This window comes from Triplophysa dalaica, chromosome 1, assembly GCF_015846415.1.
Source record: "Triplophysa dalaica isolate WHDGS20190420 chromosome 1, ASM1584641v1, whole genome shotgun sequence".
Classification (NCBI taxonomy): domain Eukaryota; kingdom Metazoa; phylum Chordata; class Actinopteri; order Cypriniformes; family Nemacheilidae; genus Triplophysa; species Triplophysa dalaica.
Genome location: NC_079542.1, coordinates 3,696,569 through 3,724,328, shown reverse-complemented (window position 1 = coordinate 3,724,328; position 27,760 = coordinate 3,696,569). Strand labels below are relative to the sequence as shown.

At 37.6% G+C, this 27,760-nt stretch overlaps 4 protein-coding genes across 4 annotated transcripts; 1 reads left to right on the top strand and 3 right to left on the bottom strand.

Annotated features, from left to right (window-relative positions):
- Window positions 1-7,391: 7,391 nt before the first annotated feature.
- LOC130430277 (beta-1,3-galactosyltransferase 2) lies at window positions 7,392-8,638 on the bottom strand. Its single transcript, XM_056759318.1, has 2 exons — window positions 8,604-8,638; window positions 7,392-8,418 (listed from the first exon to the last, which is right to left on the bottom strand). The coding sequence occupies exons 1-2, from the start codon at window positions 8,636-8,638 to the stop codon at window positions 7,392-7,394; spliced, it is 1,062 nt and encodes a 353-aa protein (XP_056615296.1).
- Window positions 8,639-11,141: 2,503 nt separating this feature from the next.
- On the bottom strand, window positions 11,142-13,888 carry kcng4b (potassium voltage-gated channel, subfamily G, member 4b). Its single transcript, XM_056759291.1, has 2 exons — window positions 13,142-13,888; window positions 11,142-11,906 (listed from the first exon to the last, which is right to left on the bottom strand). Exons 1-2 carry the CDS (start codon window positions 13,886-13,888, stop codon window positions 11,142-11,144), a joined length of 1,512 nt encoding a protein of 503 aa, XP_056615269.1.
- A 5,054-nt stretch (window positions 13,889-18,942) lies between these two features.
- dpep1 (dipeptidase 1) lies at window positions 18,943-24,630 on the bottom strand. Its single transcript, XM_056749564.1, has 10 exons — window positions 24,375-24,630; window positions 23,631-23,757; window positions 23,417-23,549; window positions 22,487-22,637; window positions 21,963-22,032; window positions 21,093-21,269; window positions 20,006-20,090; window positions 19,855-19,930; window positions 19,584-19,719; window positions 18,943-19,480 (listed from the first exon to the last, which is right to left on the bottom strand). The coding sequence occupies exons 1-10, from the start codon at window positions 24,497-24,499 to the stop codon at window positions 19,310-19,312; spliced, it is 1,251 nt and encodes a 416-aa protein (XP_056605542.1). The 5' UTR covers window positions 24,500-24,630; the 3' UTR covers window positions 18,943-19,309.
- Window positions 24,631-26,294: 1,664 nt separating this feature from the next.
- Window positions 26,295-27,760, top strand: sult5a1 (sulfotransferase family 5A, member 1). The gene is made up of 6 exons (XM_056759281.1): window positions 26,295-26,433; window positions 26,559-26,767; window positions 26,858-26,984; window positions 27,095-27,192; window positions 27,295-27,475; window positions 27,573-27,760. Exons 1-6 carry the CDS (start codon window positions 26,295-26,297, stop codon window positions 27,758-27,760), a joined length of 942 nt encoding a protein of 313 aa, XP_056615259.1.

Below are 27,760 nucleotides of genomic sequence, written 5' to 3'. Positions count from 1 at the left end.
AGTAGTTTGACAGCGGCAATGAGGGGACTTTTATTGAAAAACTCCACATCAGAAAGTCCTGATATTGTTTGAGTGTCAATCTGAGATGGTGTACTATGATTCTGAGGTGAAATCACTTTCAAGAAACAGGTAGTTTATTTTTAATACCTATCTGAAGATAAAGAATAAACAGTCAGGATATTGAGGGGACTTTTATTACAAAAACTCCACATCAGAAGGTCCTGATATGGTGTATGAAATATTACCTATTTGTCAGTTATGGTCAGCCATATGAGTCTGTCTCTTTAACCACTAGGCCACAACTGGCCCACTAGGTCAAAACCAACCCCCAGGATGCCTTAGCAACGCCCTAGCAACCACCCAAAACGCCACACAACTGCATAGCTACACTCTTATAACCATCAAAATACCTAATCAACGGCCTAGAAATTAATCAAAACATTATAGAAACTGAATAGTAACCCTTTAACGTCGTCTCTCATTGCCCTAGCAAAATCACTTGCAACCGTTAAAACACTTACGACTGAGAGAGTCCGATACCGCTTTTATTTTGAAATTTGTCGTCCCGCGATCTTTCAAATATGCGCGCACAGGGCTGGCTTGACCGACGTTTTCAAAGTGGAGGCTGGCCTTACCGCAGTGTTATTTCTGGGGTGTTACAGTTTGTTTATCTTGCTATTAACTTTGCATTTTGACACATTTGCCGCACGTGCACCTATATAGATATATTTGGGTGATACTACAATAATTTTTCATAACGTCGACTTTCTAAAATGCTCTATGTACCAAGACAACGCACAGTTAAGACGAAATAACAGTATTACTAACGTATTAACAGTATTTTATGAAAAAAAATATTTTATTTCATTGAAGAGCAAAAGCACAACATGCATGTTGTCACACTGGGAGTATTTATGACAAGAGTTGTCACTTGCCACTGACAAACATCCTGCTCCAGTCGTGGTGGAGTTTGTGGTGTATTAGCATCTTCTTCCTCGTCAGACTCGGGCTCAAATTGGTAGGGTAAAATCGCCGTCATCTCTAGCTACACATATAATATACATGACATCCAACCACATGTAAACCGTAATCCTGTAATGATGGTAGGGGGGTTCCATTTGCGACAAATGATGAATGCGTTTGACCAATAACAACTGACTACACCATCTGACCAATCACATGACACAAGGTTAGCGGGTAGACGGGGCCTAGACAGATCAATCACGGAACGAATCATTTGAGAGTCAGTCAAGAAGTAAGGTACGAATAACTGCCTATTATTACGAAATTATAGTATTTTTACACATTGTATGTACATAAACTTGTTGTTTGACACTCCATAAACCAAAGTAGGGCCTAAAAAACCATATGCTAGGTACTCTTTAACACACGGGAAAATATAGTGGTACTTAAAAGACTTGTAGAGTGCCCTTCAATTGCTATTATTTTTAATACGTTCGGTTGGTTTCTGCCAGAAAGGGAATTATATTCAACACATGTTTTGAGTGAAAAACACGCAAAACAAGAAAAGGATGACAATTATATAAAACATGCCCAGTTGATTCGACTTATACTTTGTTCGTGTAAAGTTCATATCTGAAGAGAACTGTTAATAAAAGCATTTAACCATTTGTTTAACACCAACATATATATGCCCAATATAAAACAATGTGAAATGGAAACAATCTGTTTAGACTTCTTTGCTATCAGATGTATAATATGAAATAATGGCGATGAAGAGGGTTTAAAAAAAAAAGAAACAACTATAGTCTCAGACTGAGGCAGTCTCATGAGTTAAGCTGTGAAAGTGGATGTAGGGGTGTTTGAGTCCCCCAAAAATTATTTGACCTATTACCATAAACAGAAGCTACACTCTTAGAAATGAAATGTTGTATTTAATTAATAAAGTTATGTCTACTGGTCCCACAAAACTTAGTTGCTTAAATGGAAAAGGTAATATACAATTAATCGTAACATAATGTTTTAAGTAAATCGCTCATAACTTTGTTAATTAAATGGTACATCACACACTTATTTTAAATAAATGTAAATTATTGTCTTGAATTTAATGACTATAGCTTGATCTAAGATGACCTGATTTAGTTCAATTTATTTAACAGAAATAAGCTTTGCTAATGTTATCCATTTGTGTTGATTGTACTTAATGAATCGCTTAATGTACTTAATGTACTTAATGAATCGCTTAATGAATGGAACTTAGAGCAACTAAGTCTGTAGGTCAAATAAAAACACTAAAATAAAATGAATTGCTCAACATTTTTTATATTATACATTTGTAACATTTATTAGACATTATCTCATTTAACTTCAATAAGATGATATTGAGAAAATAGAACTCAACAGAAATGCAAAACAATTATTGTTACCGCCCACGACCTAACCAAAGGCAACACTTTTCTGAACAAGGGTAATCACCAAACTCAAAAATATAACTAACTCTTTAAAACTTTTAAGATAAATGAACATTAAACACTAACAAGTGTTTCTTTTTACTGAAAAGTGCACAATATAAAACACTTATTTAAATAACTCTCAAAATGAAGTGTACGCAAAGCATGCTGGGAAATATAAGTCCTCTGCCCTATTATAACTATTTTATGTTAACACAACACAACTCCTTTATGTTGTCCCAACATGAATGGATTCAGTTATATGACTAAACATAAAACAATCATGTTGCAACCATATTTTCCAAAAGTTGTGTTGATTTAACTTAAGCAAGTTAAGTAAATTGAACAGGCAGCAAAAACATTTTTTTTGAGTGCACCTGTGTCCACATAAAGACAGAATGTAGATTGGGAAATGTTGAATTTGATTCACTTAAAATGGCGTTGAGAGACTTTGAGTGAGTGAGCTGAACGACGATCGTTGAATGTGCTTTCCATCTGCGCATGTGCAGATATAGCTCCACCTGCTGACCAAAGTGCGGTATTGCAGAAGCAACGCAATTCCGTTTCATTCATTTAACATAAGTGAGCTGTGTAAATGTGAAATGTCACTTTTTCTAATTCTGTCAATATGACTGTCTTAATTTTAATGCTCAAACGTAACCACATTATTTAATTTAAACATAGTTACATTCTTTGGACCAACAACCGCCAATTTTCATTTTTTTGAGTGTAGTAGCTACATTTAAAACCCCACTGTTGTGACTCAACAGGATGCCAAGAAGGTATTGGACTATTCTACATTTTTAAAGAATACAGTAATAGATCCAGAATTTTCAAAGAAGTGCTAAACAATTGTATTTTAACCCATGGTTAGAACTATAGGGGATAGCACCATCCTTCTGGTAGATCTTAAGATATCATCTGAAACTTAACATTTATTAAATAAAACAGTGTAGAACTAGGACAATTGAAGAAGAAGATATTGACTATTTTTTTTGTTATTCCTGAATTACAAAACCAGAAGGATGAAAACTCCTTTTATTGCAGGGATAGGTTCTACAACAACAAAAGTCGTAAAATATAGACTGTCAAACAAGACTGACGGATCATAAAAGCCCAGCTTACTTTGATTGACTGGTCAAATGACTTACATGAGATTGTAGGTGGGCAGTCACACTTTGATAAGATCGCAAGCCTCAAGTCTCAATTCACTCATTTGCATGATAAAAGCCGTAAAACAAGGAAACAACACTCTTAGAAGAAAACCCCTCATAAAACATTTATTTTATCTCTCTAATTTACAAACGTCTTTCACAAATAGCCTAATGTAAAATCAAAACAGGATTAAAACACACTTTGTGATTAGGGAGTGATGAGGGGGTGTAGGTAGTTAGACCCACTGAAGGAAGGGTTGAGGTCAGAGGAGTCCTCAACAACAGCCATAAAACATAACTGTCATCAAGATTGACAGGCCATAAAAGTGTCTGTTTGAGTGACTGGTTGACCGAACTTTGACAGGCGGTCATATACAAATCAAACTTTTGACAGAGAGTAAATTATTATGCTACTTCAGTGCACATTATTTTCAGTTAAGACAACTCAAAATTTTGTTTTAGTCTGGAACTAGCCTTAAGCCTTGTCTGTGAAACCGGGTATTAGAATGTTAAGTTACTCTTCACATTTTTTTTGTGTAAAATAATGCAAGATATAGACTCTTTGAATGTTACACATCATTTAAAAAACTGCTTACAAATGAATAAAGAGCACCTACTGATATTTGAGTACATGTAACATGACAAAAGCACATGACTTTTAATACATTTGTGTACATGAGTGTGTGATTTGCTAGAGGGTTAAAATGGCTTTTGCATAATCTGTAATAAAAAAATTGTGCATCAGTGTTTGTGTCTAATATTGTTGATTGTGAATATTGGAAATAAAAATAATGGTGTGGTGTAAATATTGTTAATTTCTGGGAGATTGCTGGCTTCTGGTCGATCAGCCACATGTGGCCCATGTAAGGGCCGTTGTCAGTCCTTTACTGAACTCAGCCAAACAGGAATGACGTATAAGGTCCACATATGTGCCACATTATTCTTTATCATATGTTTCACTACTGGTGGAACTATGGCACAGATCCGGTCGAGTTGTGGCTAAGAAGATGTGGACCAGATCTGGGCAAGGGGAACACTTTCTTAAATGGGCCACAGGTCAGCAGTTTATTTGGGCTAAGTCTGTACCGAAGGAAATTTGGTGAAACGACATGTCGACGTGTCTTTAAAACCCTCCTTTTTTTGTATAAAATTGGGAACGACTTTCTGCTGCCACGAGTTCCGGCCCAGCAAACAGTTAAACAAACCTCTGTTACAAATTCCAAACCCTTATTCTTTTAAGTTAGTGCTATGCAGCTTCAGTGAAGTTATTAGTGAGAAATAACGAGGCAGAACGTGCGTGTGAATGAAAGAGACAGAAACTGTTAAAGGCAGTTCACCAACAATGTGTTTATTATCGTTCAACAAAATCGGTTCTTTTCACTCACAAACAAGATGTAACAAGATCTCTCATTCGTTCAGGACCGAGATATACCAGTTCGTCTTACCCATTCATGAATGACATCTCTCTCATTCAGACTCAAAAGCAACTCGATATGTGAAGGGGCGTATCCGTGCACTACATTCAACAAATCACATGCCCCATCGCGTCCCATATTAAAGACATTTGGGTCGAGGTTTAGTCATTCTTTGACAGTATGAAAGAGTATTTCAATACCCTGTACATGCATTCGCATTTGAATTATTGATTCTTGTAAGTTAAGTTGAGATTGATGTAATGTAAGAATAAAGTTCTATCATGTGTACACCCATGTTCAGATTGCATTGCGTGCATTTCATATGTCACGGCTTAAAAGAATGTTATCGTTTGTTTCTGATGTAATGCAATGTGTTTACATGCCGTGCATGTTTGTATCTCCTCTTTGCGCCGCCTCTCTTAAACGTATGGATATTTTATGAAGCTCATCGCTCTGAAAAGCGAGGTGTTCTACAATTGACCACTTCACTAGTGCGTACGGATTGGTAAAAAAATGCAAGCGTGTGAATGATATGAAACGCCTCTTACCATATTTGGAACATCAGGTCCCAAAGCAATTGTACTGACTGGTATGCCCACCTTACTTGCGTATACATTTGGGTGGTCTTAGTCAAATCATATTGCAAACTGACATAGATTTGTGGGGGTGTGGTTCCACGAGGTGTTTCAGACAGGTCTGGGTGAGCATTTGCTTTTAGATAGAATGCATCTTTCGTTCCAATACTTTAATTTTTGCAATTTTGCTTGTCTAATACATACATGGACAACACACCAAACACACAGAAAAACTTGTCTTCACGCCATATGACCCCTTTAACCAAACAAATGTGTGCGCAATCTGTACATTTCATATCTTGTTTATTGTATTAAAGTTGTACAAAAATATGAGAAAGGATCACAGAAGTAAACATTCTGGAAGGATAAACTGCTTTGTGTGTGTGTAGCCTACTGGTATTCATCACAAGTGCAAATTAATTAAATAAATGTGCTACACTTTGTAAATCAATTTGAATTGGCGTTTTTTTATTGAATGCCGACTTAAAAGTACTCTATAAACAGTGCCGCGTTTACCTCCGACAAAACATTGCAAAACGATTTTTAAACAGAAATGGTGGTGCGGTTGAACAACCTGTTGTGATGACGGAAGAGTTGAACTATGGCAGCTGAGCAGGCCATTCTTTGTGTGTTTTTTTAAAGAGTTTTTTGGAGCCTAAAGAAATCGTTATAAATGTGTTGAATTCTCCAAAATACATGTCTTGAATTGTTGCGTATATGGAGCTGCAGCGGACACAATCATGGCCCCCATACTGAAGGGTTGTTCCAAACCAAAGTGCTCATAACTGGCCACTTTAAAGGGCCCTTCAGAATTAAGGATTTCGAAGGGTACAACTGATGGTCACTTCGGGCTCCCATAATTCTTTGCGAAGATTCTTTGCCTGGTGGCGCCACCTCCTTATGGGCACGGGATGATGACGCAGAAGGGCACTTCAAGAAACAGTTGTTTGTTCCCCTTTACACCCTTTAACCCTTCAAAGCTCTTACTCCGCAGGGTAAACTATTCGAAGGGCTTAGGGCAAAGGGATGAGTCCTTCGAGGTGGAACGCTGGGCCTGTTGCACACCGTTGCAAACAGGTTTGAGCTTGAACGGGCCCAGTATTCATCACACCTAAAAAGCACTTCATAAACATTTGTTTAACAAATACACGTGCCACACCCAAGTAAAAGCCTCATTACATCGTTTTCCTGTTAGGACGTGACCATCTGGCCATGAGTTGCAAAAACTAAAAGGCTATTACGGACACCATTTACTAATGGCAATATAAGTGCATTAACTACAATACAATATAACAGCGCACAAATAGAAACACTGAAGAAACAAAATACATTTAATTATTTCAATTAATATATAAAAAGTCAAGTTTATTCTTAAAGTGAGTCTTTATTTTATCTTGGTTTTAAACATTTGTTATAGTGTGTGAAAACCTAGCTAAGGTCTCTTTTTTTGTCATTTACTGATTTTTTTACATAAAATCGTCCTGCATAATGTAAAGAACATTCTGTGAAAAATATAAATTTGTTATCTTTACTATTGACGGAGTAAAACCATATCAGAGATTGAAATTATAGTGAAATCAATATCTGAAATCAAACTTTATCTCATAATTAGATTGGTTTTCACAAACTGGGTTATATATTATAAAAAGAAATTTGAGTATGTTATCTCAAAAGATATCATATATCGTGTTGCTTCTAATCTCATAATTACATAATGTGAGTTTATCCTGGATTTCACAGTTTACATTTAAATACCACAGATTTGGTCCTATCCTATGTTTGTCTTAACCTGTTGGCTTATCTGATGACCATCATAAATACAGTTGCATATGATCCCTAGCAAGGTCGCTGTGGTTTTTGCAAATCCTTCCAAAACTCTACTTGATCTCTTAAACTTCGTGTAGTCGTGGCGATGAGTTTGGAATATCGGCAGCGGTTATATTTCACAGGGAACACGTGAAACAAGTCGTTTCTTGATGGATAAGTTGGTGATATTCCTAAATGCTTCATGCACATTCCCAAATAGACGTCCTCTATGTAAACTGCTTTGACGCGTTTGGCTGCTTCAACAAGCTTCTTCGGCAGGTCTAAAGAGAGCACATACCCCAATCCCAGAGCGTAGGGTGGATACAAAGCTGGGGTGTAAACGGTTTTTGGAAGGTACCATTTAGAGCGAGGGTCCCTCAATACCCTACCAGCCCTAGTCACAAGTCCAGTCATATAGTTCTCAGTTGGTGCAGACAGAAGCATTTTCACTAAGTTGTTGACGTTGAGAAATATATCAGAGTCGACCTTCATGGCATAAGAAGCGTTCTGACAGTATCGAGCTAACCATTCAAGCATCACCATCGTCTTAATTGTGAGATTATGGTAGGTGTCCAAGAAATCGCATTGCAGGATATCGTGATACCTGGTGCTTTCCTCCAGCAATTGTTTTTTTACCTTTGTGTTTTTTTCTGAGCTTGACGAACCCAGGAGAAAGAACATGCTCACCACCTTGTTCTCCACCAACTTCTCCGTACCCCACGTTGCACGGATGGCATCCCGGGCGGCCGTGTTGCCTGAAGCTACTGGCACCATCAAAACCACAAAAGTGTTTTCCTTCCGACATTTCTCGGGCTCATTTGTGACAAAATGATACTTCTGCGGATAATTCACGTAATATTGATCAGAAAGCCTCAAAGACTGTGATTCGTTGCTTATGATAAATGTCTCGGAAAGAAATCCGACGGTTAATGCCCAGGTCTCTGTTAATACATAGGGATCAATGTAGTAGAACAGGAACAGGACCAGCAAAGGGATGGAGAAGACGCATGAACGCAGAGATCTGATCTTATCTCTAAATTCAAGTCTTTTCACATGTCTATGTAAAGATGCAAAGAAACAAAAAGATTTTAGTTAGGATGATTACAGACAGGGATGCAATACAGCACAAACTCATTCAAAGATCTTGCGACTATCTAAAACTCATATATCCGTTAATACGTATTATGCCTTTCATATACAAAATGAATATGGAAGTGGACACTTTAAAACAAAACAATTTACCTTTGTTCCTCATTGATGCAAACGTACTCCACCATCTTTCTGCTGTCACTAGATTGTTTGAATAGGAAGCTTCATCAACCTTTCCCAGGCACCTAAAGACAATCTGCTCCTTACACGGTGAGTCCAATCTTTTAATGTCTAAACAACCGGTTTTTCCGCTCTGCCACAGTAAGGTGAAAGCTTTTCCAGTATAAACATGCAACTACCCAGTTCCATGAGCATTTCACTAAACAGACATATCATTTATAAAATAGTCCAGCAGAGGTTCTCCGTGCCTTTCGCAGCACACCTTTAGCAGGATGTTTAGTGCCTTTCATCTGGTAACCACATTAAAATTTCCAAAGATGTAAAACCCCTTTTGGTGGTTGGATAAACTGCATAGCCAGTCATCTATTTGTTTTCTTCAAGACTGGGCGTGACATATTTTCGATCGATCTAATAGAAATCTGAAAAGTAAGACTGGTCAGTTTTTACAGTTAGTAAAACTTATCGACTATGTTTATTGCTCTTCCATAAACGTAATAATAGGCGGCGTCATTTTATCAGCCTACACAGTCCATTATGACTTAGTAAAATATCTTGAATGCATTGGAAAGCCAGCAATCAGGCTTGCAGGGATTTTAAGGTTTGTCTTAGATCAAATTACTGTGGCTGCTCTTACAACGACACATGTAAATGTAGTCACAGGTAGACAGGTGATCTATCATTCTCAATAGGTTCATCACAAACCTATTGTGGAATTATTATTTCACCATATTGAAAATGACAAATAGAAAGCAAAGGCAGACTCAATATGAAGCCTTTACAAACAAGTGCACCCCATTAAACTATATTTGAAATCTTTTTAATGTTGGTATACCAAACAAGCACATATGCATTGTGATGTGCAAATGGAAATTGGATATTGATCTAAAAGATACGTTATTTACAAATGTATCATCAACACGTTTACTTATTAAAAGGTTTAATAATGCCAAATGAAAAACGGCAGATTTCCATGACTGATTGCAAACCTTATGAAGTACAAGAATATGAATATTACAACTCAAAGACTTAGATGTGCCCTTACAAAATATTTGTTTTACTTTTTATTAATCACATTACACATTATGAACAAACACACACAAACTCAAATAAAGTAATCTTAAATGTCATTATTTGCATTTTCATGTTTAACCGGAAAGTATTATTATAGCATCCTGCAGTATCTCTTTAAACTAAACAAAGAATAACAAGGATCTAACTAGGAAGGTAAGGTAACTGAATACATATAAACAATTTTTTAGGAAAAGAAAACAAATGGCGTTCATTAGCATAGGCTGTGGCAAAATGTTGCTACCCCAGGAGCACATCTTCAGGTCAATGATTTGAAGTAAACTGAAATGTGAAATCCAAGTTGTTGAAATGTTGTTTCTCTTCAACAAACCTGTGTTAAACAGCCCATAAAAAAGAAAAATACAGATAAGACTCAACCAAAAATAAAAATTCTATACTGACTAATGTCAGTAACCAAACAGATCTCAACGTCCATTGGCTCCCATAGTTTTTATTTACCCTACTATACCGTAAATGGGGGATGAGATCTGTTTGCTATTGACATTCTAACAAATATCTTCCTTTTAGTTCAGCAGAACAAAAAGAAATGTATAGAGGTTTGGAACGCTCAATCTGATTTTGCCAAGTGGTTGTTGTCCCAGGACAACATATTTTGTTGACCTAAGGACAACATTTTTATAACTTGCCTTTAAAATCAGAGAAAAATGATAAGTGAAAAACAATGGTCTAGAAGCACCTAATCCTTGTTGGAAGATTACATTTAAAATAAACTGTAAATTTATTTCTGAAATCTGATTGGTTGATTTAAATGTTGTCCCAACGTCAACATGATGTTGTACTAAGGATATTAACCACTTGGCAAAAACCGGAGAGCCGGTTTGGAACAACCTGAGGGTGAGTAAATGATGACAGAATTTTCAATTTTGGGTGAACTGTGCCTTTAATGATTTTATTTACAATGGGATTAAATGGAGAGCCTCCAGCTTTCAGATATTTCTCTTGAGAAAAAGAGTCCTAAAATGTCACAAATGTCTCTGTGATTAGAGTCTCAGAAGATGTCTCAACAATGTCTCAAACTGAGTTTATATTTGTCAAGTCTGCATTCAAAGTCAATATTATTAAAAATCTCAATATTAACTCAAACACTTCTCATCAAATTGACCCAAATCCAGATTATTTTACTTCAACAATCTACATTCATTTCACACCTCCATACTGTGACTGTATTTGAACAATTATCTCATCTGTTTTGATTTTTCAATTTTATGAGAAATGTCTGGGTTAATACTAAAATCAAAACTGAGAACGGCATCAAATCTCCTGAGCTACACAACAGCAATACACATTTCCTCTGCGATTAGTCCTTGATTCTCTCTTTGGGACTCATAAAGTCAGTTTCCTTTAGAAAAGATGTTTTGTTTAACAGTCTAGGTGTCTTGACGCATCACCGTCCGTGCATAGGCTATTAGTGTCCACATCGGTCTAAGAGAAAGAGCGTCTGGCAAACTTCTTCTGGAGAATCTCTTTAGCACTGGCTTCCATGCCTGCGTCCTCCTCCTTACAAGTCATTTCATGTTCTTGCTTGAGCTCGTGATACGATCGAGAAAACACGTGGAAGATCGACGTGGCGGGAAAAGCCATAATGAGGATGCCACTTAATATGCTGCTAAAGGCCACCACCTGACCGGGTATGCTGTGCGGTACCATATCGCCATAGCCCACCGTCGTCATGGAGATGATCGCCCACCAATAGGATGTGGGGATGCTACTGAAGCTGTGAGGGCCCGTGGCCTTGTTCTTTCCGAATTCTTTTTCTGCCAGGTGCACAAGAGGTGAGAAGAGAGCTACAGCAACACAGATGAAGAGAAGCAGGAGTCCGAACTCTCGAATGCTCCGCTGCATGGTCAAGCCCAGAGTCTGAAGGCCCAGGGAATGACGCGCCAGCCGCATCACATACAGGATCCGAAGGGCACGTGTGAGACGCAGGATTAAACCCAGCTTGTCTAAATATCCGTGACCAGCTCCGGTGCTTCCGTGAAGCTCCGCTTCCTCCATTTCATCTTTATCGACCACCAAAGAGATGTAGTATGGCAAAATAGCTATTACGTCTATCATGTTGAGTGGATTGCGTACGAACTTCAGTTTGCTTTCAGCCTGTAAGAAACGCAACACAAACTCCAGAGAGAACCAGGCCACGCACACCGTCTCCACTATGAATATGTTGCGGCACTTTTCTGAGCATTCACCCTGTGAAAGAACAAAGAGCAAAAATCAGCTACAACAACAACAGTAATATTTGTACATGTTTTTAGGAAAAATTTGAAATTATTTTCTTTATCCGATAACCCGGATTTTTCATGTTTGTTGTCATCCTGTCAGTCTTTCACATAGCCGTTGGATGAATTTATGTCACTCCTGATGTTGATATTATTTTTGAAATTCAAAGACACTGTACTTAAGTGGCCACAATACATCAAGACATGCTGCTAAAAGTCCCCGTGAAATGAAAGTTGCGATCACTTTTACTTCCATATTCTGCATTTTGAGATGAAACTAGCAGCAGACTGACAGTTGAAGGGGAGGACATCACGAATGCTACGCCCAAACCGTCTAATTTGCAACGTTTGAGATGGATTGTCATTTCAGGGTGGAAGTGCAATTTAAGATTTCAACTGAGGATAAATTAATTTTAAAACCAAAATGTGTCATGGTTCCACCTCTCCTTGTCAGGTATTTCTTGGTTTAGAGGTGGAATCATACAGAATCCTCTGTTTCATGTGGGAGAGAGACGATTTCTTCTCTCTCTGTGTCTCGTCTCTGGCCCCGCCCCTCTCTCTTCTCGTCAGCTTTCTCTGAGTGCTAATCCCCAGCACCTGTTGCTCGTTACCATCCTCTGTTTGTTTCCCCTATAAAGAGTCCTCATGTTTCTTTGTCTCGTTGCGCGTTCATTGTATGAAGTCCCTTGTCTGTGTAAGTGTTACCTTGCATGTTTGAGACGTATCTGTATGCTGTTGTTACCTGTTGGATGTCCCTCATTCCTGGTCTTTAATGTACATGCCTTGCCTTGTCTTGCCTGTCTCCAGTTACCCCTTTGTCTTAGTAAGTGTAGTCTATTGTTGTTCAAGTGTTTGTTTTGTAGTTTAGTAAGTTAGTGTCCTTGTTAAAGTTTATAGTTTCTCCTGTCTTGTTTTCCCCATTGTGGGTTTTGTTTTGCCTGTTTTGTTATAGTGTTCCTTGTTTAATAAATATCTGTTTACCCCATCTTCCCTGAGTCCTGCCTCGCAATTGGGTTCCCCTCTGAGATTCATGACAAAATGACCCATGTTGATAATCTATTTATTATAAACGCAATATTTCATGAAAAAATAGGCGTTGTAATTTTTTATTTCACTGGGACTTTAACTGAAAATTTGCAATGGTCTCATCATTTTTTCCACGGCTGTGTATATGGAAGTATAAAAGTATAGATTTTATGTACTAACCCTGCTGTCATGATCAGACATAGTGCTGATGCAGAGGCTGATCACCGTCACGGCAATCATGATCACAGAAAAACACGCAAAGACCTTCCCGAGCCATCCCGAATTAGGATTATCCATGACCTCCTGTAGCCATCTCACGAACCCGATGAAGCCCTTTTCCCGTGCCCGAGTTCTTTGTGGAGCCGACCTCTTCTTCCTCCACTCTTCCTCCTTTCTCTTCCTCTCAGCCACTTCCTCCACACTTGACAACATCCTCCGTCTGCAGCAGCGCTCCATGTGACCAGGCTCGATGCCCCAGTAAACTAGCTCGTCCGACAGGGACACGGCACACACCTCCCGCAGCAGTCTGAGTTTCCCCGCCGCCAGAAAGTTTAGGATCACCCGGAAGGCAGCCGAGCTGCGGTCGAAGAAGAATTCTCGCCCGGTCTCATCGTAGTCATCGCAAAGCCGGGTGATGTCATCCGGTGAGCTGCAGTGACGTAACTGTCCCAAACGAGAGAGGGGAAATTGCTCCAGTGTGCTCCAGGGGAACGTGTAGCGATCCCCTCCGACGTTGATGAGGGCCAGTTTACTGTGGTCAACATCTCTGGGAGCAGAGTTGTCCGGGAGTCGCTGGGCCCGTTGAAAGTACACACCCTTGATGGTTTCAGTCTCAGGGAAGTCTGTGAAGTAGAGATCAAGACTGCTGTCGTCTGTGCTGATTGACAAGTTCCTGAAGTCATGGTTGGTATTGCTGATGATTGGCATGTTGGCATTTGGGCATGCGAGCGAGTGGAATGATAATAATTTCTGTGGTTTTAAAGCTTAAAGACTGGAGCTGGCAGAGGACTGTTAAAAATACAAGAACAATACAAATCTGACTTATCAACATGTTTCCATCATCAGATTACTTTACTAAATAGTTTCAGATGTGCTAAGGATTTGTGAGTGCAAATGAATGCATATTCACAAAAATGACAATATTTTACAATTTTTTTATAAACACATTTTGATAACAGAAAAAAACTATGGTTTACGTATAAATACGTAAAACAAGAAACCAAAACAGCTCACTTCCAAAACTATTCTTTATACCATGGTACTGTGAAAATGATCATATTCACGTATTATGGTATTTACGTGTACTTCAAAGCACTAAAGAATACTATTCCACATGTTCCTGTGACTTAAATGTTAGATCACACTTGCAATGCCATATTTTAAGGTGAGTTTCAATGAAACACAAACTGATGGAACGCTTCACTTAAAGGCACTAAATGTTGATAATCATCAGCCAGATGTGTAAAAGGAATATTGTAAAGTGGTACCATGTCAAAAAACATGACATTTCATTGATACCAAAACCATGCTTAAAAAATATAGGCTGCTGCATAAAATAAATGTGCAATTCCACAAGGTGCTGAAATAGACTACAGGTAAAATAAAAGTGGAACATAGTATTTATGATGTTGACCATGTAAAACACTGCAAAGGTCATTTTCAATACAAAATTAAATGACTTCCTCTACATTAAATATTCATATGTAGGTCAATGTAAAACAACAGTTAAAAAAGCAAAATCACCACTCACCTTTTTTGATAACATAACATATAACTCGCTTGTCTGAATCAAACAAGACCGTTAAGCAGCATCCTGAGAGTTTGGACAGATGAAAGGATAAAGTTGCAGACGGTCCCATCCGGAAGCATGTGTGGTGAGCTCATCTCTGCGCGTTCACAAATAATCACAGACAGATCAACCCGAATCCGATCAAACGGGCGCTCGGGTGAAAAAGCTCTCTCTGCTAGAGGAATAAAAGCGATTATCTAACAGTGTCTCTGAAAACCTGCTGCTGTTTATCCCGTTCACTCTCCACGTATTTAACGCCGAAGTGCGTGTGTTTGTGCGCGCGTAGAGCTAAACGAGAGGCCGCGCGCAAATGCAGCTTGAACTTTCGGAGTTAACTTATTTTGATTCGATTGGAAGTTGGTTTAATAGACTTTACGCAAGCACACTTATATAAGTGAATACAAATATTTATATTTAAAGCAAACTATTTTTATTGACGCACAATGAAACCGATTTTCTTTTCATTTAAATTGTTTTGTTTTGTCTGTGTTTATATTGTAATGTATTGTATGTGATTATATCACATAGATTTCTATATATACGTTTTATTTAAATATAAATGTTTTAGGTTTGAATTCATTATGAAAATGAATTATTCAACATAGTAAGATGATATAGCCCACATGTAACATAATGATTAACATTGATTTACAATGGCAATGGCTTTGCTTCATGTAAATTGTGTGTCCGTAGCTCTTGATTCACTGACTAATGAATATCAAGGCTTAGCTATAATCTCATGTAGACAGATGATAGTAAAACCTGTGGCAACTCTCATCGCAGATCTGGCCACCTTGTTATAAACAACAGATGAGTCCTGAGACATTTGGTACATGGAGAACATCTTTACTCCTCTGTAATCATGTTAGTTTGTCATGTTAAACCTGTTCTTAAACCAGCTCTCAAGTTACTTGTAATTGGATGAACTGAGCAGATAGAAAGAAACATGAGAACCTTTTAAACTGTTTCGCTATCAGGGTCTACTTACATTCTGCATAAGCTTTCATCCTACTGCCCCATTTGAAATATCTAAAACCTGTCAAATCAGAATCATGGGAAGAAAATGTGTGTTGTGCTTACAATAAAGTCATATTGTGATGCTATGGTGTCTGAATGGTTTTGCTTATTGGCCTGGGTTTCCATCCGTGTGTTATGGTGTGTTCAATGTGTTTCAATTAGTAAAAGTTCAGCATTGGCAGCTATCAGTTTCTTTACATCCTGACCTATATTTGTGTACTGGAGAAAATAAACCAAATTCATCCACCTGTAATTTTTTAAGTTCTTTTGTTTGTGCATGTGACCATTCCAGGACGACTCTGCTTTATTAAAATAGTTCAGATCTACGGAGATCATGATTATTTAGATGCTTTATTGACTGCATGAGATGCTTTTGCTGATTTTATTCTTTGATCCCCAAATGCATGTCAATCCACTTATAAATGCGAGGCATTTTATATGAAATATTTGGAATAGAAGCATCCCACAGTATTTTTCGTGACCTCTACTTTCATCTGAAGGTTTACCATGATTGTTATTTTGTTGAATATTATATTCTAATGATTTAAAGGCAACGGCAATCATAACCGTTTCCAAAGTTGCACATTCAAAACTGTATATGAAATAAACATTGAGAATGAAATTTACACAGAAACTATGCTTGGACTGCTCTCTCAGATGCAGATTTTTTTAGGGATTAAACAAATCCCTTTCCCAAAACAGTGAAGAGTGTCTCTGTGCTGTTTGTAAAATCGATTCGATAAACGTATTTCTTGAAACAGGAAAATAAGCAAACAAGAACAGAATTAATTCGGATGCATCCATGTACACAGGGCATCCAATACCTCAGAGATGACGTTTTTTGTAGGCTTAACAGGAAGTCAGCGCCGCGCTGGTTACCTATACCGAAAGCCTATGCATTTTCCCCATAGACTTTTGGAAGATCGCAAAAAATAAGCTCTGTGGTTAACATTGGTTTATGATGTTTACACGTTTGGTCTTGCAAGTTAATCTTGTCAAATCAACACCACATTTGTTACTTTTGAAGCCGAAATACAATCCGCAGAAGTGAAAAGCTAACACGATGAAATAAACAGACTACACTTAAAGACCCAGTGTAATCAAAACGAAAGTTTTTTCTCCTTTTATTAAAAATGAGTGAGAGTTAATTCAATAAACTGATATTCTGCAAAGCGCTGACAAAATTCGCATTTAGGAGATTGAACAATTCAAAACTGACAGTTTGGCACGTGCGCTCAAACCAATGTCGAACTTCCATGAAATCACGCTACACGTCAGTCTCTTGTCAAGGTTCTTGTCCAATCAAATCCGCTTCAGAATCTGAAGAGTCCCATTCCCTTCACTAGCAGAGCTGCGGAAAACCATTTGTTCGGACATTTATTATATCCTACAGGCTGGATGATCCAGAGAGTGTAAACATTTTAAAAAGTCTTAATTTCGTGATAGTGTCACGCGAGCCGTTATAAGAGATTTGTTCCCATGTTGGATTATTTGTGAGTTGTATATGTGCGATGACGTCTGACGTCCCCGCCAAATGAAGTAGTCGCTTTTATCAACCGCCATTAAAAAAAACACAAGCAGGTTATAATTGCTGTGTTGTATGTCTGGAATAAAACGTGGAAATATTCAGATGTTTTGTTTACCACAGACCTTATAGGGCGTTTTACCAAAAACAACCTGTAGACTTTGGAGCGATGGAACCGGAAGTCCTAAAATGCTAACTCGCTTCCAGGTTTTGCACACAAAATTAGGTATCTCCGAGCCTCTCCATTCCGTTATTCTGAAAGCTATATAGAATCAGTTGTGCTAATATATCAGCCTTTACCATAAAATTAAGCAAGTATATGTAAATCGGTAAGCGAATTCACAAACGTTCATTCACGTTGTGCTAGCTTGTTTAATGCGGCCCACCGATTGCCTTATGAATCCACACAGTATCGCGAGAGCGATACGAAATCATGCAAAGCCGTTTGTTCTCGCGGTAATTAGATGTAAACTCGATCGGTCTGTGCAGCGTCACGCCAGTCCAGCTCAAAGTAAAGAACAATATATTACACAGGTATTTATTGTATAAGGTAAAAATCATGTACATAAAACGAAGTGAGCTTTATGTAAACCAAATTTTCACATTTTATCAATGGTTTTAAAATATGTATCATGAAATTAGAACAAATGGATAACAAAAAGCTCTGAAAACATGTTTTAGTATTAATGTGTTTTTCCCTATTTTAACCATTTGTTTTGGTTTAGCTGAATGAATGATGGTATTTAAGGAACTCATCCTAAGAATGTTGACGTTCACAGTAAGTACCTGGGACATAAGGGCACAAAAACACAACGTGTACGCCCCCTGCTGGCCTCTATAAAACATTTACAAGCAAACGTCTTTTCCCATCTAGGATGACACGACCCAAACCCAACTTGTTTAACTTGAGTGGGTAACTTGTTGATAGCTGCATTATAAAAATGAGAGTGTTTTGGTCTGTACTATACGCATATTATTATCAAATATTTTTTTTTATGCGTTGCCTTACTTTGGCTTTCTGAACAATGTGTCCAGAAGGTGGAGATGTTGTCTTGGAAATACTTAAAGGGATACTTCACCCAAAAATGATCACGAGTTACGCACTCTTTAGTTGTTCCGAACCTGTATACATTTCATCGTTCTGATGAACACAGAGAAAGATATTTGGACGAATGCCTGGAACCAAACAGTTCTTGGCCACCATTGACTACCATAGTTGGAAAAATGAAAATGGTAGTCAAAAGTGTCCCAAAACTGTTTGCGTTCCTACATTCTACAAAATATCTTCTTTTCTGTTCAACAGAACAAAAAAATACGAAGGAATTTTTTCCCAGTAGTCAATGGGGTCCAAGAACTTTTTGGTTGTAAGGATTCTTCCAAATATCTTTCGCTGTGTTCATCAGAACAAATACATTTATAACGATTTGGAACAATTGGAAGGTGAGTGAATAATGACTGAATTTTTATTTTTGGGTGAACTGTCCCTTCAACAAGTGCAAAAGTCTCTTGTTTTTCATGCAAGTGTTTAACAAACATAGCCGTGTTTGCTGTGAGGATATTTGATTTGGCAAGTGAATGTCGGAGCAATGGGAACCGGTTTTCCATGCAACAGTCTGTAAACACAAAACAATTTCCCTGTTATAGTTTACTTTTATTGTCAGGGGAGACCTGAGGCTACAAATACAACAGTGTCATTACATGTTTGTATTATTTACCATGATCAAACAATCCCTTTATTAAACAGTGATTGACACACAGCAGCATTTAAAGAAAAGAAGTTAAACCCATGTGACTGTTCTTTGTTGATGAATAGGAGATAACAATGAAAATGTATTTTTATTTGTATTACTTTTCAAATGACTCAAAACGCATTACACTTAAATCTTTCAAGGCTAATGTTTTCTTATATCTGAATTTGGGGTGTTGCAATATACGTATCTTAAACAATAATCATGATCATTGAAATTGTGTTATTATACATATGATAAAATAAAAAAACGAAATAACCACGGGCTGGTTATAGTAACTTGTTTAGCAGTATCAGAACTAATACCAGTGGAGATAAAGAGTGTGTACATGCTGAATTAGTTTTATCTGAATAACCATAATCCGTCCTGCAGGGGTTTTGGACCTCCTTAAGAGGAATGGGTACATCATCTGGTTCAAGATTCTTCAGGGTGTCTCTGACCTTTTGAAACATGAATGAACGTTTTTAGAAATAGATTAGCTATTTACAGAATTTTGGCTATATTGAGGTGATTTGTTGCATGAATGTTTTTGTGTATCCATACCGTCTCAACCTGTTTGAAAACCCTCAGAAGGTTCCCCCCCAGAGCTTTTTTGATGTCATCATCTGTCCAGCCACGCCTAAGAAGTTCAGCCACCAGGTCAGGGTACTTTGACACGTCCTCCAGACCAACTGGTACTCTATTACAAGCATGCATGATTTATTTTTGATCATATGAAGACTTGTTTTTCTGTCATAAGGCAGTTCTAAGCATTACACATTTTGTAACATTAAGCTGCAGATTAGACTTGATCTTTTTTTATCAGTCTGTTTACCTTGGCACGCCATCATAGTCTCCTCCAAATCCAATGATACTAGAGCCGGCCACTTTCTTGATATGGTCAAAGTGATCTGAATTTCACATATAAAATGTTCATTTCTATTTTTTTTGAATGCTTAATGTAGGGCACGTGAGGAGATACTCACCAGCGACGTGAGAGATGTTAGCTGTGTTTTGGCAGGTGACATAATCATTATAAAAATTGATCATGACAATGCCATCCTTTTTTTTCTGAAACACAAAACATAACAGAAAATAAAGGGATAGTTCTCCACAAAATGAATATTCTGTCATCATTTACTCATCCTCATTCCAAACACGATTTTCTTCCGTAGAACACAAAAGAAGATATTTTTGAGAACAGAACTGAGACGTTTCGCTTCTTTTATGTTCAACAGAAGAAAAAGTCACATACAGGTTTTTAACCAAACTCGCATGTGCCAAAAATGTGTACCTCGGTTAAGACATGAGCCAAAAAACAGAGCCAAATCTGAATGACACAATCTTCTGTCTGTAGGATGCAATTGTTCCTTTTTTATTGCCTTCTCATATCAACGGCCGGTTAAGTAACTCACTTACTTTTAAACTCTTAGGGTGAGAAATTTGTTTAAATTTATTAGCAATAGTAATACTGCTTGCTGTATGGTTGTTTTATCATGGACCATTAATAATAATATGTTTTGTAAAAACTGATGTCCACGCATTGCGTACATCTCACTTCTCTTTGCCAAGTGAAAATCAGTTTCTCGAGTATTACTGGTTAACCTCTGGGTGTCACAGATGATTACAAAATAACACAATTTGTTTGTCTTATGACTTCCTGTTAAAATTGTCAAAAGTAAAGGTCCGAGCAAAAAAAGTATTTAACCCTTGTAAAGTTTTTAATGCACATTCATTGTTCTAACATAAACATTGAATACAGGCCCTGACAAACACCATACAATGGTTAAGTCCTGTTGCTTATCTTTTGGATCTGATAATCCCCATCAATAACCGCCTTCATAGTTGCATCAATTATTATGGACATGCCTGTTTTATTAGGTCTTTACAAATAAAAATTTTCTCCTTGAAAGCAATGTTTTATCTTTTACAGCCGCTTTTATTGTAGTAAATCAGAAACAGATCTAAGATGTAGACACTTTTTTATTGAATATGACAGTACGTAATTTAATGACGTCTGTTATTATGTAACATCAGGACCTCTGGAGGTTGTAAAAGGGATCATGGACTCACCACTTCCAGAAGAACGTCGTCAGGAACGTTTCTCTTGTGAGGACAGATGCTGTAGGCAGAGGAATGACTGAAGATAACCGGGGCTTTGGAGATCTCAAGAACCTGTTTCATCACCTTCTCGGACACGTGAGCCAGATCAACCAACATTCCAATGCGATTCATTTCAAAGATCACTTGCTGAGATAATAAATACATTTGTTAAACACGGACATCCATACACAGACATAAAGGTTAAATCAAGTTCAACAAACTGTAGGTTGACCCTCAATAACCTCCAAGTTAAAGTTAAAGATAGAAGTTGAAGATAACACTTTATAATGCTTTATGTTAATCAATTGTTTTTATAAGGTAGTTGAAATATACAAGGTGTCTGGACCGAGGGGCAAAAATGGCATCTTGCGATGCCAAGATGTTGGCGAGAGCCTCTGCCTACTTTAGGCTTCATTTTTAACCTTCACAAACCTATGTTTGACGTCACGGACACCACGCCCATATTTTATAGAGTCTATGGTCTGGACACATAAAACATACCTATGAAAGTCGTTAGATTACAACAGAATATCAAACCAAGTTAGCGGAACTGAAAAAGAGAAGCTCTAGTTCAAATAGGAAAATATAACTCGGTTTGGTCTTGGTCGTAAAGCAATGAAATTCATTTATTTTAATAGAGGTAAAGAAAGGTAAAGACATAAAGCATTATTTTGCATGAATTTTTATATTTTTAATCGGGGTTGAATTGAGCCGTATTTTGTGCATACACTTATGCTGACTCATTCCTTTGTTTGCAAGTAGAATTTATGAAGAAAAAAATTATATAGTGAGAAAGAGCTGACATAAACACATCGATATTTTGTATTAAGTGTGGCTAACCTTGCCAAAATCAGACAAACCATCATGCACTGCAGGCTCGGATCCTGTATCCACCAGCCAGTTGTCCGCCCTAGAAGGAAGCGAGAACAACATGTGGTGAATAAATACTTGGGCCTTGAAGTGAAATGATTCCCCCTTGCCCTATCCGATGTTTTCATGCAATACTGTGACTTTCGTTTTTCTTTGGAACCCTGCGGTAGATTAAAATTTCATCTTCCCCGAATCATCCGGCCACAGGGTTTGAGTTCTGCTGAGGCTGGAATTTCCCTGTCCATTTCAGCTGCGCAGGTGTTTGTACGTTAAAGTCTTTCACTGTCGTTTGGGCGTGTTAATGGAAAGACTGATCAACAAAGCATCTGCGGCTGATTTTCCATTCAGGTTTGTGTTTTCATTCCAAGATGATGAAATCACCATGAAAGGTAATTTCCTCACCCTGCAAGTCCAACAAGGTGTGCACTCTGCAAGTCTTTCCAAATTTAGCTTTAGGTTCTGTAAGGTGATGCAAGTATACAAAAGTCACTCACCAGGGTGTGTTGCAGCTGTGTGTAAGCGTTAGGTATCGAACGCCTAGCTGGTACATGGTGCGCAGTGTGGCCAGACTGCTGTCAATTGAGTGCCCACCCTCAACGCCAATCAAACAAGCGGTCTTATTCTGGGCAAAAATATCCTCTATATCTGCAATGACAAAATAAAGAGATAATCGATAAGGATGTAACAATGTCATATTATGTTAAGTTATTTTTTACAATGCAATGATTCACTCTAACTTGATGTCACTGAAATGTATAACTATGTTATGTGGTGTCTAATTCGTATACATTTGTGCAATGTGAGTCATAAAAGCATGTAGGCTCTTGGAAAACACAATACTAAAAGCACCAGCTTTAAATTTAAGCTTCACTGGCGTGAAATCAGATCGTATAAAAATGTACAAAACGTACAAAATTTGCCATCTCCATCAAGCATGTACATGGAAAGAAAACCTCAAAGAACCTTTTGCCTAAAAATTTGAATTTGCTGGTAATTTTTAAACGAAAATCCCCCAAAATCCCTAAAAATTTTGTGTTGAACTTTTTAACCTACTTGAACAGAACACTATTTGTTTTACAAAGAAAATCGTAATCAAAGGTTGATTTTTATTTTGTTGAAATTTGGTTTTATTTTTCTGTGGTAGACCTATTCAATTTTTATGAATTATTTCACACATTCAGAAAGTTAAATTCCATAAACTGAATGTAATACAAAAAGTTATTGAAACTTTTTATTGTTTTTAATTTAATTTTTACATTTTCCTTAAAATATCGTGAGGCTGTTGTATCGTGCTTCCACAAGTCATGTTTAAGTTTTGTAGGGCGTTTCTGGTTGATATAGGGTGGTTGCTATGTTGATATACTGTATGTATTCCTGGTTGTTATGTTTATATCTATGTATTCCCCCTTTCCACCTTACCCTACCTTGACTGCTGGTAGCAAATGTGAAAACATCTGGATATTTCTGGCACATCCTGTGGATCACATCAATCTGTTCCAAGGTCTGTCTGACTGCATCTTTATATTGCGTGTCACATGCTACATAAGCGGCCCAAAACTGCACCACAAAAACAAACACAATGCCGTTAGACTGACCTGGGCGTTTGTGTGTTTTGTATGCATGCCTCTATTATTGTACCTGTGCTGAGAGGCGTCCTTCTTTAATTTTCGGGATGTTGGTGTGAGTGGAGTTGAGCATGTACAGGTCCACTTCTTCGAGTTGATTATTAAACTTGTTCCTCAGCTGCCAGGGCAGGTCATTGTGTCTGTTTTATGAGATGTTATGTCAAATGGATCATTACAACCAGCACATTAACTTTTAGATAATATGAGACTTCATGACCTCTACAAACAGCAGCTCTGTTCTACATTTTACTGAAATGAAACATAATTGTACTTTTTCCAACCTTGCATGCATAAAGCCTATCCATCCATCCATCTATCATAAGCATTAGAATAGAAAACTTTGAGTACATAACTAGTTTCTGAGTATACAATTTTTTGTTTTGCAAGACTATAGTAAACTTCTAGGTATACTGATAGTTAGTGACAACATTTTACTTACGTGACATTTTAAATATTTCTAAGAAGTACATGAAAAGTAGACTATAAGAATATTTTATTTTTTATTTTAAAAGTATGCCAATAGCACACTTCTGCATCTTTTTGAACGGCAGTATCCTCTCACACGAACCTTGGTCCCAAAAAGTATTTAAACACTCAAGGTATGAGCAAATGCAGACAATATTAAGCTATAAAATACAATTCTCACAAATACTTTTTGGGCCAACTGTATATGTAATATTACAATACCCTATTGTTAACAGAACATGTTTTTTTTCTATCTTTGTCTAATGTTTTGACAGACAGACAGATATCTTACCCATCTATTAGCGGAGCTTCAGCCATCAGTTTAAGCGCACGTTCATACAGTTCATTTGCTGTTGAGTGGACCGTCAAAGCCCACAGAACCAAACACAAAGTCTTGATCAATTTCATCGTTATCATCACCTTGTCTCCTGCAATGTGAAATAGTCCTTTAAATAATGGTCATATGTTAACTTTCTCCTCTTTATACCCTTTAATATCCACAGGTGGTTGTATATAATCTATCTCTGTCTCTGTGTGCAGATACAGTAAGCCCACAGGCTGGTGTCAGGTCTTAAGTTCAAACTCATGATGATGTGTTCACAGAAATTAAGTTAATGAATAATTTAGGGTTGTAATACTATTAAAGATGTGAACAGTTAAAGTGTTGCTATAAAAAATGACAGTTCTTGTTTAAAGTCCATCTAAGCACAAGCAGTCGCGAGAACATTGTCTGCAATGGTGTTCCCTTGTATAGTATCTTCAGATTTAGAGCATTAACCCTTAAAATAAGCGTCACTGCTCTTGTTTCTCAAGATTTCTCAAAACTTATATCAAAACCAGAAGGAAGTTTTTGCAATGTGTTTGGTTTAGAGAGAGATTACAGAATGTTGACATTTTCATAACTTTCTAGTTTATCACTTACTATTAGTATGTTATCAAAAACAAATGAATTCCATAACGGACCCCTGACATTACTTTGCTGGCGTGTGTTAATGTTGTAGTGCGCAAGTCTGTGTGCTCATCTTTGACCTGATAATCGCTCAAGCAAATTTCTAACAATTTTTTTAAAGCGCTTCCTGTTTTCTTGAACTATACATCAGCCGTGCTATAGTTTGAACCTTTGATACTGTATGTTAATTACTTTACAGTACAGAGTGGGCTTGAAAAGGCATGGTAAAGATTCAAGTTCAAGCGTGTTTTGTGTTTTTGTCACTAGTTTGCTTTTTTGGCTTTGTTAGATGGCTCTTGAAGATGTAGATTTGACCATGGCTCTCTACCCTTGACAATCTGAGTCGGTTAACAGGTCCTTTAATAGTGCTATTTGCTGCTGTGGGTTGGTGACTCGTTTAGAACTTTGAGCTTGACATTTTTTTCATAACAACACCAACGTCTTAACACTACACTGGAGACATGTAAAACCATAATGTCTATGCAAGCAGATCACATTTGGATAAGACCATTTTCTTGGAAAATAGGTGTTTTCGGTCACAGCAATTAAATATTGCTTTTCACAATACTGCCTTACAGAATACAAGTTTGTATGCTTTAAAACCAGAAACAGTATTTCTGGCATCTCTTCACAGGGTTTAGATGAACGCACATGGCACGAAATTTAGATCTATTGATTCATTTAGATCTTTTGTGTCACTTAGCACAACTTTTTTCTCGTCACTCCGACTTTCAATTCACATACCGCGTGTGTATATACATTTATATATTCATAAGCTGATATTATTTTATAACCCTGTCGATTCATGATAAATGAATAAGATTGTATGAATTCAAGTGAATTACCTCCAGGTTCCAGGTAAAAATACCCAGATATATTTATACATAAACATATATGAAAGATACTTTGTGTTAAAATACAGGAAAAAAGGGAAATTTGGGTCTATGAACATGTCAATAGGTAAAATTTTGTGACCATGCCACGAATTCCCATGAGAGTGTGTGGGTATTACATTGGGTCTTATTAAAATCAAAACAGTTTTGACTGTTGGGATTGAATTGCATAAAACTTTAATGTAAAAAAACGAGGCACGGCGGCACGTTTGAGCTGGAATTTTTCTCTTAAGGGCACAAACAGGTTCCTCTGGGAGCCTCTGCCTAGTCAGTAATTCCCCTTTCTTGGGTTTGTGGTTCTTGCTCTTCCTATATAAGGTGTCAGTACATCAGACCATCTGTTTTCTTCCTTTCACAGACACATACAGACATGGCTCGGTTAGATGTTGCTGAAACCTTTTATAATATCAAGTTTCCAGGGCACATGCACACCCAGGACTCTCTGAATTATGCTGCCAACTTCAAGTTTCAGGACACAGATACTGTAATTGTCACCTACCCAAAATCAGGTAAAGAGTGTTATGTTGTACATAAAGATGATTTATGAATTTAAGCATACATCATTTATGTTTTCACAAATATTTTGTATTTGTTTGCTATATCTTTGAGATTGAAATTTACTTGTGGCTCATAGGAACCACGTGGATGCAGGAAATCATCATAATGGTTTTGAATAAAGGAGACCCAACTATAGCTTGTTCTCAGCCCAACTGGTTGCGTGCCCCTTGGCTTGAGCAGTACTTCTTCTGTCAACTTCTGCAAGCGTCCACAGGACCCCGAATCATAACCACACACCTGCCCTACCACATACTGGCGCCGGCACTACGAGACTCCAAAGCAAAGGTGAACAGATGAGCAAACCTCTAATTGACCCATTTTATTGTGTGTGTAACCTTCCTTCCAGATTATAAACATACACCTGTTCTTTCTCAGGTTGTCTATGTGGCCAGAAATCCCAAAGACGTGGCTGTGTCCTATTATCACTTTCACAAGATGGCAAACTTTCTGCCCGACCCGGGCACATTCTCTGAGTTTCTGAGTGACTTTCTGGAGGGTACAGGTTAGTTGATATTTATCAGCAGGAATCATTTATTATCATTTGTTCTGAATTCTGTACACGCATACACACACATATTGTAAAAAAATGAATGTCACCTTCTTTTCCATCAGTGCATTACGGCTCTTGGTTTGATCACGTGAAGGGCTGGACCGATCACGCACAGAATTTTCAGAAGTTTCTTTATATCACATATGAGGAAATGTGTCAGGTAAGCAAACAGCAAAGTCATTCACATGGTCACCAATACACAGTCAAAGCATGAAGCTGTGCTTCAGTACAAATGCGTCAAAGTGACATTATATTTCATCAGGATCTTTATGGGTCTCTTGAGAAGGTGAGCCGTTTCCTGCAGTGCACTTTAACCGAGGAAGAGCTGAAAATTTCTCAAAAACACTGTAGTTTCAATTCCATGGAGGAGAACATCATGGTGAACTACACACTCATCCCACAAGAGATCATGGACCACAGCAAGGGCAAGTTCATGAGGAAAGGTATGTCTCAAAAACATTTTCTTTCCTATGTACAGTACAACTTAATTTATCGGACACCTTTAAAATTTTCACGTTTGTTGTTGTTCATTTTCATCAGGTAAAATTGGAGACTGGAAGAACATGTTCACTGAGGAACAGAGTGACGTATTTGATGCTGTGTACTCCGCTCAGATGGCAGATTCCTCACAGCTGTTTAAATTGGAATACTTTGAGAGTACTCCAAAACCAATGATCACCATCAGTACTCCAGCGTCAAGTTCTCTCAGAAATGATTCTACTCAGTAA

Bases quoted from the DNA above. Each gene is read 5' to 3' on its own strand.
- LOC130430277 (XM_056759318.1), bottom strand. From the start codon at position 8,638: ATGGTGGAGTACGTTTGCATCAATGAGGAACAAAG. The intron at 8,419-8,603 runs GTAAATTGTTTT...ATCTTTACATAG, and splicing joins TGCATCAATGAGGAACAAAG to ACATGTGAAAAGACTTGAAT.
- kcng4b (XM_056759291.1), bottom strand. From the start codon at position 13,888: ATGCCAATCATCAGCAATACCAACCATGACTTCAGGAACTTGTCAATC. The intron at 11,907-13,141 runs GTTAGTACATAA...GTTCTTTCACAG, and splicing joins TGTCTGATCATGACAGCAGG to GGTGAATGCTCAGAAAAGTG.
- dpep1 (XM_056749564.1), bottom strand. From the start codon at position 24,499: ATGATAACGATGAAATTGATCAAGACTTTGTGTTTGGTTCTGTGGGCT. The intron at 22,638-23,416 runs GTAGGGTAAGGT...TTGTCATTGCAG, and splicing joins ATTTGCTACCAGCAGTCAAG to ATATAGAGGATATTTTTGCC. The intron at 22,033-22,486 runs GTGAGTGACTTT...GCTTCCTTCTAG, and splicing joins CACAGCTGCAACACACCCTG to GGCGGACAACTGGCTGGTGG.
- sult5a1 (XM_056759281.1), top strand. From the start codon at position 26,295: ATGGCTCGGTTAGATGTTGCTGAAACCTTTTATAATATCAAGTTTCCA. The intron at 26,985-27,094 runs GTTAGTTGATAT...CTTTTCCATCAG, and splicing joins TGACTTTCTGGAGGGTACAG to TGCATTACGGCTCTTGGTTT. The intron at 27,193-27,294 runs GTAAGCAAACAG...ATATTTCATCAG, and splicing joins CATATGAGGAAATGTGTCAG to GATCTTTATGGGTCTCTTGA.